Source organism: Colius striatus, chromosome 2, assembly GCF_028858725.1.
Source record: "Colius striatus isolate bColStr4 chromosome 2, bColStr4.1.hap1, whole genome shotgun sequence".
Taxonomy (NCBI): Eukaryota; Metazoa; Chordata; class Aves; order Coliiformes; family Coliidae; genus Colius; species Colius striatus.
In genome coordinates this window covers 113,135,506-113,148,211 of record NC_084760.1, presented here as the reverse complement: position 1 = coordinate 113,148,211, position 12,706 = coordinate 113,135,506, and the positions used below count along the sequence as shown (strand labels likewise).

Below are 12,706 nucleotides of genomic sequence, written 5' to 3'. Positions count from 1 at the left end.
TCCCCTTTAATCGCTGTGTGTTTACAGTGTAAAAATGAATCCGGAAAGTGCTCACACCTGTTTCTGTTCAGTAACTGCTGCACTGAGGTATATGTAATGTGCTTAAAGATAGAACAAATATCTAGACATTATTACATCTGTGTGCAAAGGGTGGTAAATTAGATCCTAATTACATTAACAGGGATTCTGCCTCCCAGCTTAAATTTTACATGAGCACTCTGTAAAAATCCAAAAGCTCTGCTGTGGTTTCTTTACGAGCTGGTGATTACAGCTACTTCCTATGCGGTCACTAAATATTCTGTTTACAAATAAATGAAGAAGCTTTGAGCCAACTTGCCAGGGTAATAATCCGTGGTTGTTTTTTGTTGAGGGTTTTTTTTTTCTTTCCCCCAGCAAACCTTTACCACATAAGCATGGCAACAATCAGAAGCCCTGGCTTCATCTAATTACTCTATCACATAATTTCACAAATTGCCTTTTCACTGGGGAGCCAAGTGCAAAACACGCTCACAGTGGGACTTCAGGCAGCAGCTTTCATTTACTACTCATTTCTTGTTAAATTAAACACAAAAACACCAGTTGTGTGAAAGAAGTCAAAAAGAATGCTTTGCAAATGAGCCAGACAAGTGTATCTTATATTTATACCATTCGCACAAAATAGCTCATTGGCAAGCTGGATTTTTAATGGCACCATTATCGTCTTTAACCCTTTTAAAGCCCGGCACGAGGCTGGTAACTGGATCATCCCGACCAAACTCAACCCGCTGAAATGGCATCAGCCTCATTAGTCCACACGGCATCCTTTAGTTAATAACTGGCAAGACAAGGCAGCGTGCCCAGACTTTGCCTCCACGTAACCCCTCTGGCTTCCCAGGGGTTTAACAGGGAATGCCCCACGAATTCCTGGGTATTACATCCGCCTCATACAAGGGAGGTATCGTCCTACAAATAAACGGAGTGGGATTTGTAGGAGCAATTCCTGTTTCACCCTGGCGCGGCCTACTGAGGTGTGGGGGAGCCAGCAGGACTCGGGGGCAGAGAGACCTGGAAGGCCAGACCCCTGCTAATTAACTGAGCACTAACAAGGCAGGATTGCAAGCTGCTACCGAGGAACACAAATTATTTTGCAAATAATTGCAGCCAGCGTACCATCGCCAGTGGAAGTGAACCAGAGGTTACGCTGCTCTAAGATGACATTTTTTACATCAACAAGTACAAAACTAAAACACGGCCATTAGTAATTAAAGCCGTTCCTTTTGTAGCACCAGAGACAGTAGGTCAGGTACCGTTTTACATCAGAAACCAGGCCTTGATGGCTGTAGATTTGCCAGCATTATCTGCACAGGGAGGAAAAAAAAACCCACCAACATTAGCAGCAGCTGTCTGTGTGCCTCGACATTCAAAATCCTATTCATACGGACAGGTGGAGTAATTTAAGAGCCAATGTGGTGCAATTTTGATGCAACTAATGCCACTGTTTACTAAAATGCCGCCATTACTGCTGTTTATGAAAACATTACTAAAATTGCATTTTATTCATAAGAATCTTAAGATTTGGGTTATTACCAACTTCAAAATTATTCTGCCCCTAACTGTAGCTTATAGCTCTCCAGGGTTTACAACCTGCTGCACCGATGGCCCCTTGCTTGTATTCCAACAACAAAATCAAGGGATTATCCTCCTTGCAATTCCCATGCAAGCACAGTGCAACTCCTGGATCAGCACAAAGTTCCCAGCACATAAGTAGAGTTCTGCCAACAAATCTATTATATAGCCAGATTCATCTAATATGGCATTTACCTTCCCAAAAAATATCACCTAGGGGCCCCAAAAGCTCTGGTTGATGTGAATACACATTGTCTAGGGAGAAGGGTTTCACTTAAGGCTGACTTTAGGTAATGAATACAGTAAGACACTTAAGGCAGAGTCCCACCATTTCCCCTCTGAGTTAAAAAAAAAAGTCCTTGGAAAACATATTTCTATTATGAGCAGACCCTTGGTTTTTTAATAGTGTGACTCAAGTGATTACTTTGGTGTCACTAATGTCAGTACCTCCCTTTTTGCATCAGTGGTACAGAGCATCACAGTGGGAATAAGTTTGTGGTATTTCCAAGATGTTTTATGCTGCCCAGGTTGGATTAGAAAAGGTCAGCCAGTAGCCAGGAAAGGAATATTCATGCTATACCTAAAGCCTGAGAAGTCTTTTCTAGGCAGAAGTTTCTGGTTCATAAAGCAGAAGATGCAGTGGTAAGACTCCTAGACCTTGCCTTATTAAAATGATGGCCCACCACTGAAGTGAAACGAGTACTTCACTAAATACTGTGGGTCTAAATCAGGCAATGATGCAAAAGGCGAGGTAAATTAGGTAACTACATATTAACTTAAACTCTTTTCTGCCTACTTACCTTCTCTGTACACATATATTTAGCACTGCTGCAGCTTACAGAGTGATGAACTGGAAGTGCAAGGATGAATCTGATCAATACATTTGTTCATATAGTGAAAACTGAATTTTAAGATGAGTATTTTGGGGGAAAGGATGGCGCTATCTGTGAAAAATTATAACTTTCCATTAAAAAAAACCCCTCAAATCCTTCCACAGGAAAAGGTTTTTTGTGTATACTTTTGATGGGCAGGCAGTAAACAGAACCAGTTAACATTAGAACTTCTTGAATATATGCAACAAGAGAAAAAGGTGTAAGCTGTAACAGTGCAAATTCTGTGTAGCTGAAGGTAAATGCAGGAAAATACCCAAATTTTTAAAATGGGTAAAAACCCAACTCTTCTCTCATGCCTGCCCTGGAGCAACAGATCGACTCTACTCACTGCAATATCACTGTTTTGGTTCATTCAGACAAGGGTTAAGCATGCTCAGACAGATGTAGGATACTCTATGCCAGAGCAAGGGAATGCATCTTACACAACTTGATGTACCACTTCCAAATGTGACCCTATTTGAAAGGCAGCTTATCTTACACCACAGATTAACACATCTCATCAGATACGCGCCCAACTGGTTTGGTGCCTCATATTTTGGCACTTTACCTGATCTGATTAAGTCATGCGCTAGCTTACCCTGGTGCGCTGCGAAACTCCTTCAAGAGTTAGGAGATTGCCGATAAAAAATTAACACTGGCACTTATATACATAAGCATATCTGAGAATCAACACAGGCTCTTTTGTAGAGACTGTGTTGGAGGACAAGCTAAACAAACAACTAATAATGAACAACTGAGCCCATGAATTTATCCTCATTTCCTGCTCACCCACCGCTTGCCAAGATACTGTTGTTGCCTTTGGTGTACTTCAAATTGCAAATTATTTGCCAAAATATTTCCGTGGATGCTTCCAGATTTACAAATTAGTGGTCAGACTTTTTTCCCCTCCTCCTTTCCCCTTTCAAAATGTGATATTTGAACTTCATAGGGCTGCTTTGACTGCAGAAAGACAGTACGTCATGCAACACATTTCTATGCCTTGACTGGAGGAGGCTAATTTCAAAACTGAAGTAGCACATGCAAAATATCACAGCTGCGAATGTAAAAAGAAAGGAGAGAGTGGAGAGAGAGAGGAAAAAAAAAAGCAAAGCATCTACTGTTGACTTAAAAGTTCTTATTACTGCAAACATTCTTGCTGGTAAACTCATTTCCCAGAATATTTATGCAAACAAAAGGAGTTCTAGTACAACCAGAGCAAGTGTAATTTAACATCTGAATTAATGTTTATCATGTTTCAACTTTTCAGTATTCCCTCGCTTCTACTCAGATATGAAATTCTTCTAGTGTGTAAATACTCATGTGTTTCAGCAGCTTCCAAATAATTTGAATTTTGTAATGTGCTGCTGACTTCCACATTAATACAACAGTGCCTCCAGGGTGGAAACTGGGGAAAACTGAGAAAAAGATAAGACACCCTTTGGGAACAGACACTCTCTCTCAAATCTGGCCCAGGCTACCTTCTGATTTCAATCAAAATAATTCCTGAGACTACTGCTGTTCCTGAGACATGTGAGGAGCACAGGATCAGATATATCATGTAGTTTAGGACAACATGATGGTTGTCTTCATCAGAAGTGAGATTGAATCACAGAGATTAGAAAAAACCCAGATGTTGTAACTACACCACACTTCTGAACATGAGAAGAGCCTAAGTGAGGAATTTGGTTTCCCTGAACCAACTAGCTAAAGCACCCCGTATTCTTCCTGTCTAAAACCAAAGGTCTCTAGTATAGCTCAGCACTGGCAACTTAACCTATAGGACAGTACGAGATCCCAGTACACAAGACATGCACCTTCCAAGAAATCGTGAAGCTAGAGCAACAGCAGCAGTACCACAGGTATCTATCAAAAACCCAACAGTTTTCTTTAAAAATGGCAAAATTCATCCCTGTTAGGAAATGGACCGATCTTCAAAGGCTGGACAGCAGGTCAAAGCAACAAATTTGAGGAAGACTAAACTAAATGTTTGACAGTTGGTATCTTTTATCAAAACTTTGGGAAGGTTAAAGGGTTAAGAAGCTAATTCAAACCAAGTTATCGAAATGCTGTTTGTCTCTCTTTCTGGAGCTCTCAGGTCGATTCTGACAGAGCCTTGTAATAATCCTCCCATACTAACATTTTCATACTAACAATTCTCTCCCATACTAACATTTCCCAGTTTCTCCCATTGAAGATGCTGCCACAGCACCTCCACCAGCAGAAGGGAGGTGAGATCCCTCATTGTGGGTTACTTGCACCCACCTGTGATAGATGCTTTTGCTTGTTGCTCTGGACAGTCTTCCCGCTGCCAGGAGCAGAAGGAGACCTGGCTCCCACCTGCCCAGCCAAGGGGTTGGAAGTGCACAGGCAACTGAAGGCAAGCTAAAAATGCCTGGCTTCTCCCAGGAATTCAGGACAGCTGGCACTAAGAAGTCTTGCAGATGTGGAAGAAAGATTTTTACAGCTTGGCCCACAATAAAATCAAGTGAAAGAGGAGACTTGTGTATTTGGGATAAAGGAGGGGAACCCCTCCTTCCCCCCAGTTCCAAATCCAATATATGGAAATATGAGCCCTGATACACAGATGAGCTCCAGGAGCCCTCGGGCACTTTGCAGAGCATGTATCAGTTGGTGCAGGGTGGAGACTCATTGTAAGTTGTACTTTCTTGGGGGGGCGGGGGGGAGGTGTTGTTTTGTTTTAATGTTTTCAAACCCTCTTGAGAGGAGAGCAAAGAAAATCCTCACTGGTTTTAGCCAATTATTTCCCCTTTTTATGTTTTCAGCAGCCTAGTTTTGTACCCATCTGTCCTCTTGCTGTACTCTTTTCCAAAACCAGACAAGAATCCCACATGGGAGTAGAGGCAAGGAGATAAATTAACCCCATGCTCCTCCCAAGGCAAAGTCTCATAACCATGGAGGGATGAGAGAAGACATGAAATCTACTTGCTTTAACCTTAAAAACTTGATAGCCTGTACAGTATTCATACATAAGCAAAACACAGAGAATTAAGCGGTGTAATAGCATTTGTTTATGGGGACTCTTTTTCTCAGCTACATTTGGATATAAAGTGCCTCCTTAAAGTACCTGCTTCCAATACTTTCTTTTACACAAATAACAGCTTTGCTAATTGGATTGCATGTTGCTTATTATAAGTTTTCTTGTTTAATAGCATGGCACCACGCAATCAATAAAGACTCATAACCCAGATCCATAAGATGAAAAACCCTTTCACTTTCACTGTAAAGTCAACATCTTTCAGCTATGTCTTTCACTTCCAGCTCGGTCTCCTATTTCAGTGAGATTTAACCTCTCAAGGAAATTGTTTTAAAAGCAGTTAAAAATAATGATTAAATTATGGGATTTACATGAAAGCCCATTCATTTTTTAAAATCATGGCAATTTGTTTTTTAAAAGGCGTTTGAAGTCCTTGAATTTACCTCTTGGCACCATTAAAAAAAAAAAAAAGTCGTTTATAATCCCCTAATGTGCTTAAATAAAGCCTTCAATAGTTTAAATTGTTATTAAACATCTTTTGGGATTATAATTTTATGGCTTTTTTTTTGCCTGATTACATGATGAACGTGAAGATCATCAAATACTCATCATATAACAAACCAATTACATCGTATAATCCCCAAAATGAGGTTTGAATCTCAACCCTTTAAATCAAGCTGGATTTAAAGGATGCAAAGAATTCACAATGAGTGAACAAAACACTTGAAACAACATCTCCTAACCTCCCTACTTCTACTTGTGAACAAATGGTACCGTTGCTGGGATAAAAAGACAGTATGGGTTGAAGGAGAAACTAATCCTGTTGCCACAATTAAATTTACACAGATCTGGTTGTAGGCAAGATTATTTTTTCTTCCCTTCCTCCAAGCTCTTCCTTTACTTTGCAATCCCTGCTAAGGGTTATACATTACAGTGAGGAGATCTACTTGAGAAATGGTGGTGAGATTTGGTCCCTGAATGTCAAGTCATCCAAGAAAAAGATTAAAATAAGATGTAAAAAAAGGGCCTGCAAAATGTTGCTCTGCTGCAGCAAACCTTGAAATTATCTGTAGGGCAACTTTCTGGAGACCAGCTCCAGCACAGGACTGGTTTGTTCTGGTGGCTTCTCAAGACCCTGCCATGTCATTTGATGTTCATCTGATGTCACCCCAAAAATCCTCCTCTCATTTCTGACTCAGTTGCTACAGTTTGGAGACGAGCTCACCTCTTCACCAAATTATTTGTAGCTTTTTGTTTCTTTTTATTTTAATCCAAATAGTAATAGGCCATTCCTTCCACCTCGAATTTATATCAGAAACCTAAAAATAGATTTCACAAACCTTAAGATTTGCAGGCTGGTGTCATAATCTGCCATCAAAAATTTCAGCAAGCTCTGCAGCTATGTTTTGCCTAACTAACAGCCAATCTGGGCAGCTCTTCCAACCCGGGTATTTAATAAAAAACAAGTCAGAATAGCAAATGGTTAAAAATAAATCCAGCACAGTCTCAAGTGTAAGTCTGATCACTACTTTTGCTATTGTTTTAGCTGATTGTTGTCGTTATTATTCCAAGGAGAAGGAAAAAAAGGGCAATTTGGACGAATTTATCCCCTGAAGTGTCTCAGAGCATACTGCCTGCATCCACAGAGGACAGCACTTGCCTACCCTTTGGGCATACATCAACTCCAATCTGCACATCAGTCAAAATAATGGGGGGGCTGCAGCATGACACTGAGTGGGAACTATTGCCCAAACACTTGGAACAGCTGGAGAGGCTATGGCCTTGCATTTGACATTTTTTTTCTTCAATAAAGAGAAAAAATATTTTCCACCTAAGTGGCAAATGAGAACTAAGGGACAAACCTTAAGAAATGAAGTCAGCACGCAGAGTAAGTCTTAAATACTCTTGGAGACAGAATAACTGCATAGAAGGAATTAAACCAGCCTATACACTTTTGAAAGATTCTATTTGTCCAACACTTATTTTCAGTCTTTCCAACCATTAATCATTAGTATGACAGACACGGCAATTACTGTCTATTTTGTTTAATTCCATGTCACTGATGTGTATTAATATTACAATTGTGAGAAAAGAAATAAAAATGTGCCTTTGAAAAGGAGGGCTCGCAACTAACACCCCAATTAGGAAGCACCAGTGGTCAAGGAGATGCTGGATTTTGCGCTTAACCGCTGCTCATTTCTCTCCTGCCATTTTCCAGGTGGGAAAGTGAAAGCAGGCTAAGAGCTGGGGGCAAAAGGGAGGGCATTGCCTGTCCTGACATATCCCCTGCCTGAACAGAACCACCTCGCTATCTCTCCTCACCTCCTGCTTAAGGGAGGATCAAAATCACTAATAAATAAATAAAGTGGGACCTCTAGTTTCCTCAGCTGACCACTCCTCAGTTTGACCTCCCTCCCACAGCAAGCAGCCCAGTTGGGGACACCGTCATGCCTGTGTGCAGGGTTATAAGAGCAGTTATGAGGCTCAGATACCCTTGTAAATGAACTGGAGTCTTAACTCCTTCAGTCTCTCAACTTTCTACTCCTCAGCTCTGAGTAAAGCTATGATTTGGGCCTGGGGTTTTTTTTGCAGAGAGGACAGCACTCCAAGCAGCTTGTCAACATGTTATATTGCTCAACTGTAGTGTTGACACTTCCCACGTTATCGACATGCTGCCTGGAGGACATCTTCCTCCACACACAAGACCCACTGCTCTTCTGGATGCATGAGTTCCCTGGTGCCTTCTCACTCCAGAGAGAGCACTCTCAGCTGAGACACATGCTTGCAAGAGTCTACAATGTTGTCCAGCCATGTTTTAATTTGGGGACACTGTCCACAACCCCATCTAGAGTCGATTTTTGATTCTGCTTTATTGAACTGATCAGACAAGCCTGGAGCTACCACGATGCTGTCAGAAGAGAAAGCTGCCCCACAATAAATCTGCATGTTTCACCTGACTGGGCTGGCTCTGCACAGGGGATAGAGAACTTTTAAAGCAAGCTTTAGTGTGGTGCTCTAAGGTAGAAAATGCCATGGCTTCACTGCATAGGTTCTGGGGGTTCTTGTATTTGAGTCTCCCAGGAGATGAGATCACCTCACAAGCAGATGCCCAGATGGTATCTCCCAGGAGCAGCAAGCTCCACAGACACTTTGATCTTCTTTTGCACGCCATTACTGCACAGCAGGAGACTGAAAAGCCACTTTTATCCTACACCTAAGACGGATGAAACAGCGATAGGGTCCATTCTGTGGTCCTGAGACTACATGAAGCCAGCTGCAGGGTTGGATCAAGCCCATGCAGCAAAACACTGACACAGAGTGGCTCCTGCCACAAGGTCTTTTGGGAGTCACCCTTACTTGTCTTCTGCCATGATGCCAGGAAAAGGTTTAGAGGGTGGTAGCTGGCCCAGGCTAAGAGCATGATGCAGACTGCTCATGCAGTTTAACCGGATAGACCATCATGTCCCTGTGCCAGGCTGAGTGATGTTTATTTCACTAGCACAAACACAACAATAGGCCACTTCCAGGAAAAAAATCCACAATATTAACAGATACTACTTAATTTGTAATTCCTCAGCTGGGGGCTGACACGAAACTGCTCAGTGTCCCCTGCTGTGCCTTGTCCTGACTGCAGAGCTTCCAGGGCATCTCCTCAAACCAGAACCTAAATCAGCTGCGTCAGAATGGTGTGAGCAGCACAGCATTCCTGGACCATTTTGGAGATAGACATCCTTAACCTAACATCTACCTGCAGAGACAGACCAAGCTTTCATCTCTTCTTGGACATGGGTCTAGAATCAGGGAGCCACCAAAACCAAAAGGGACCTCGGTCTTTGGAAACGATGTGCTGAAGGCAGCAGGGACAGGGCTAAGGAGCTGGCAAAGCTGGGGCACGGCTGACATAGAGCCTGCCAGAAAGAGAGATTAACTTGGAAATATCTGAGGCCCTCTCCAGCCTTGGAGGAGCAGTGTTCCAGCATGGAGCTTCATTCATAGCAGCCCAGGACCGAGCAGGGCAGGATTCCCTGACTGATCCCTGTGCTGACAAGAGTCATGGCAGGTATCTGGTTTCTTGGCTCAGCAGGGGACAGAGGGGCGATGTGTGTGAGTGCTTCCTCCAGTTTACGAGTATAACCTTGGCAGGGCTCCCACTGGGGCTGGGCGAGCTGGCTGGCTTCTGGTTTCATCCTGATCCTAACTACAGGCTGGGGAGAGACTAGGCTGCTGGGATTAGAGGCGAGAGTCGTTCTTCACTACCACCTGCAGACCCCCAGCATCCCTCGCCTAGCCCTTATCCTTCTGGCACTGAAAAGCTCAGACAGAAAACCTGGGGCCCAAGGCCCACATCCCCACAGTGGATGAAAACACAGTGACAGATCACCACAATTTGATAAACAAGAATAGCATTAAAACCACTTTGCTAAACGCTAATGTTAGAAGGCGTGGTACACAAACTCCTGAAAGAAGCTTCAGCATCCAGCTTAACCCCACACACCTGTCCAGATATTTGATTTCTAATCCCAGGAATAATAATAACAAAAAAATACAGGTAGCTGTGGCAACAGAAATAGCTGCACATCCCCCCATCCCTTTATAACATTAAATACAGGGGTAACTTACACTCTGGGAATGAGAACATCTCAAAGCAAAAATTATACTTTGCTATTAAACCAGATACATTCAGACCTTTCATCATGAAGCTTCTGATGATCTCTGACAAACATCTGAATAAGGTCTTTGTTTGCTTTTTTGCTTTGTTTTTAATCTCTCCAATTATTTTCCATGGTTCTCCAGAGCACAGAACCAGGGTCTGAAGGCTGCCTCTCTGCTCTGAAACAGCAATTCCCATGTCAGCTGAGGGGAGCTGCAGCTGTGTGAGCAGCAGGGCAGGACAGGTCTTCTAGGTTATTAGTATTAGCTTAGTCACACTTTGTGGTGATGTCCTGTTACCAACTGCAACTCGAACCAAAAACCCCCAAAATCTCAAACCAAACACACACATACACACACACACACAAAACAACTCCAGAACCATGAAGACATACGCTCCGTTCTCTTCCCCTTGCATCTAACAAATAAGGCAACAACAACAACAACCCTGCTGAGAAAAGTTCCCTGAGCTGCCTGTCAGCAACATCATACGTATTTTTTTTTGCTTTCTACGAATTACTACAACTATGACATCATTTTCCATGTTTTATTTTGCATATGTGATCTAGAGTTCACTTACTGTTAGATGCTGGAACAGCCATGCCCTCATGATATTTGTGGCTACTTTGGGAAAGATGCCACGCTTTTTATGTCGCTTTTTGTCCTTATCTGGATCATCATCATCACCTGTGCTGGGGGAAGCTACACTGTTGTCCAAGCCGTCACCTGTAAATATAGTGAATCAAATTTTGACTTATGCTACCTTTATATACTTCAGCCGAAGCCTGGCTTTGGGTATAAACTGCATGAATATTTAAATGAGGTATAAATTCTTTAACACCATAATTCACCAGGGGTTGAGGGGGTGGGGAGGAAGACACATCGGGGGAGAGGGTGGGCCTCAGGACTGTGTCGGTCCCATTCTGGTTTATCCTGAAGGACAAGGTGGCCATTTCTGCCACTGTAACCCAAACCAACAAAAAAAGGTCCTTATAAAAATAAAACCAAAACAGTTTGCAAGCATCCAGCTCGCAGAGGTGGAAATGGTGACTTTTCTTTACACTAGGTCACGTCCCAAAAAATTGACACCAATCAGCTACTCTGGCTGAGGTGGCAATTAGGAAAGTATTTATGGTGTCCCATCCCCACGATGTGTGTGAAGCTGGATGCCCCATCCCGCTCTGGGATTTGAAGTGTATGCTGAAGGCAGCTCTCTTGCAACATTATATTCTCTCCCAAAATTCAGAAATAACCAGAGGATTAGGGTATTGTTTATGTTAAGTCCCTTATAGATGTTCAGCTTCCCCAGGCTTTTGGATGGGAAGTGGGCAGCTAACTGGCCTCCCCCTCTTCCCAGCTGCAGCCAAAAGAAATTCATGGTGGGATAAGTAGGTACCAATTTGACATACACCATAGGAATTAACACCCTGCTTTGTGGCAGTGTGTCATATCCGTAATAGGTGTCTGCTCCCGTTAAACAACAACTGATCCAGAATGAATTTCCTTAATGCAGAGAAGGTCTCAGACAGTTCTCATCACATTAGCAACATATCTGCTGGAGGACATAACTGAGTAGCAGCCAGCTTGGGTCTGGGCTGATGGGCTAGCAGTCAAAGGAAAATGAAAACAAAAGTTCTAGTGCCCGGCCAGTTTGCATGCAATTTTGGTTTCAAACCCTGAAAGCATTTGATAAACAAGTCCAGAGAGCAAAGCAAGTCTCTGCGTGTGGATTGAACGGTATATCCTGGCTCCTAAGGACACTGTATTTGCAGCAACACGGAATTGTGATGTTATTAGGCAAGTATTTTTTACACCCCCTGGCAAGAATGATCAAGAAAGTCATCTAAATGGGGATGAATCAAAACTGTCTCTGTTAGGAACAAAATTTCTTTCTTCATTTTTAAAAAGGGACGTAGACTGTCAAAATTATGACTTGTAAACAGCTTTCATCATCACCAAAAAAAACCAGTTGTTATTACTGTTATATTTTTGGTACCTTACTGACCGTGGCAAATTTATAATTGTCCTTATGACTTGGCCTGTGTCTTTAATGAAACAGTAACCTTGGGTAGTTATAGAAACAAACAAGATTTTAATGAAGAAATCAGATACCTGACAAATTCTTTGAAAGCCCAGTATGTAAAAAAAAAAGGGGCTTTTATACAGAGAAGCAATTCACCATATAAAATAATAATTCATAAAAGAAACATGAGCAAAGGAAACAACTCAACAGCATTTAAAATTCCACGGGCTAATCCACTTTCTGTCTGCGAGAGGAAAACAAGGAAAAGAAAAGTATTACGCATTCATTGATTAAAAATGAAAAGCTTCTAACCTAATGACACTGCCTTTCACCACCTCCCTGCAACCGTCCACCCACCCTCTCCCCCTCCCACCCTGTTTTTTTTTAAAACACACTCTCTCCTCATTTCAGCCCCCCTTCAGATTAATTTAGCAGGCATCGCCTCGTGCCTGACGGGAGGAGGACTCATTGATAATTTATGGAAATATCTACTATAATCCAAGGGAGATGACTTTTTTCCAGCTTTGTGCATCAATAGATAATCAAGGCCTTCAAGCAGCC

General features: G+C 42.3%; 1 protein-coding gene across 1 annotated transcript in view; it reads right to left on the bottom strand.

Moving 5' to 3' along the window:
* The window catches only part of MEIS1 (Meis homeobox 1), a 107,534-nt gene that overhangs the window by 40,891 nt on the left and 53,937 nt on the right, over positions 1–12,706 (bottom strand). Inside the window, exon 8 of the mRNA XM_061989204.1 lies at positions 10,703–10,848. Within this exon, the coding sequence (XP_061845188.1) occupies positions 10,703–10,848 (146 nt within the window). The remainder of the gene's footprint in view (positions 1–10,702; positions 10,849–12,706) is intronic.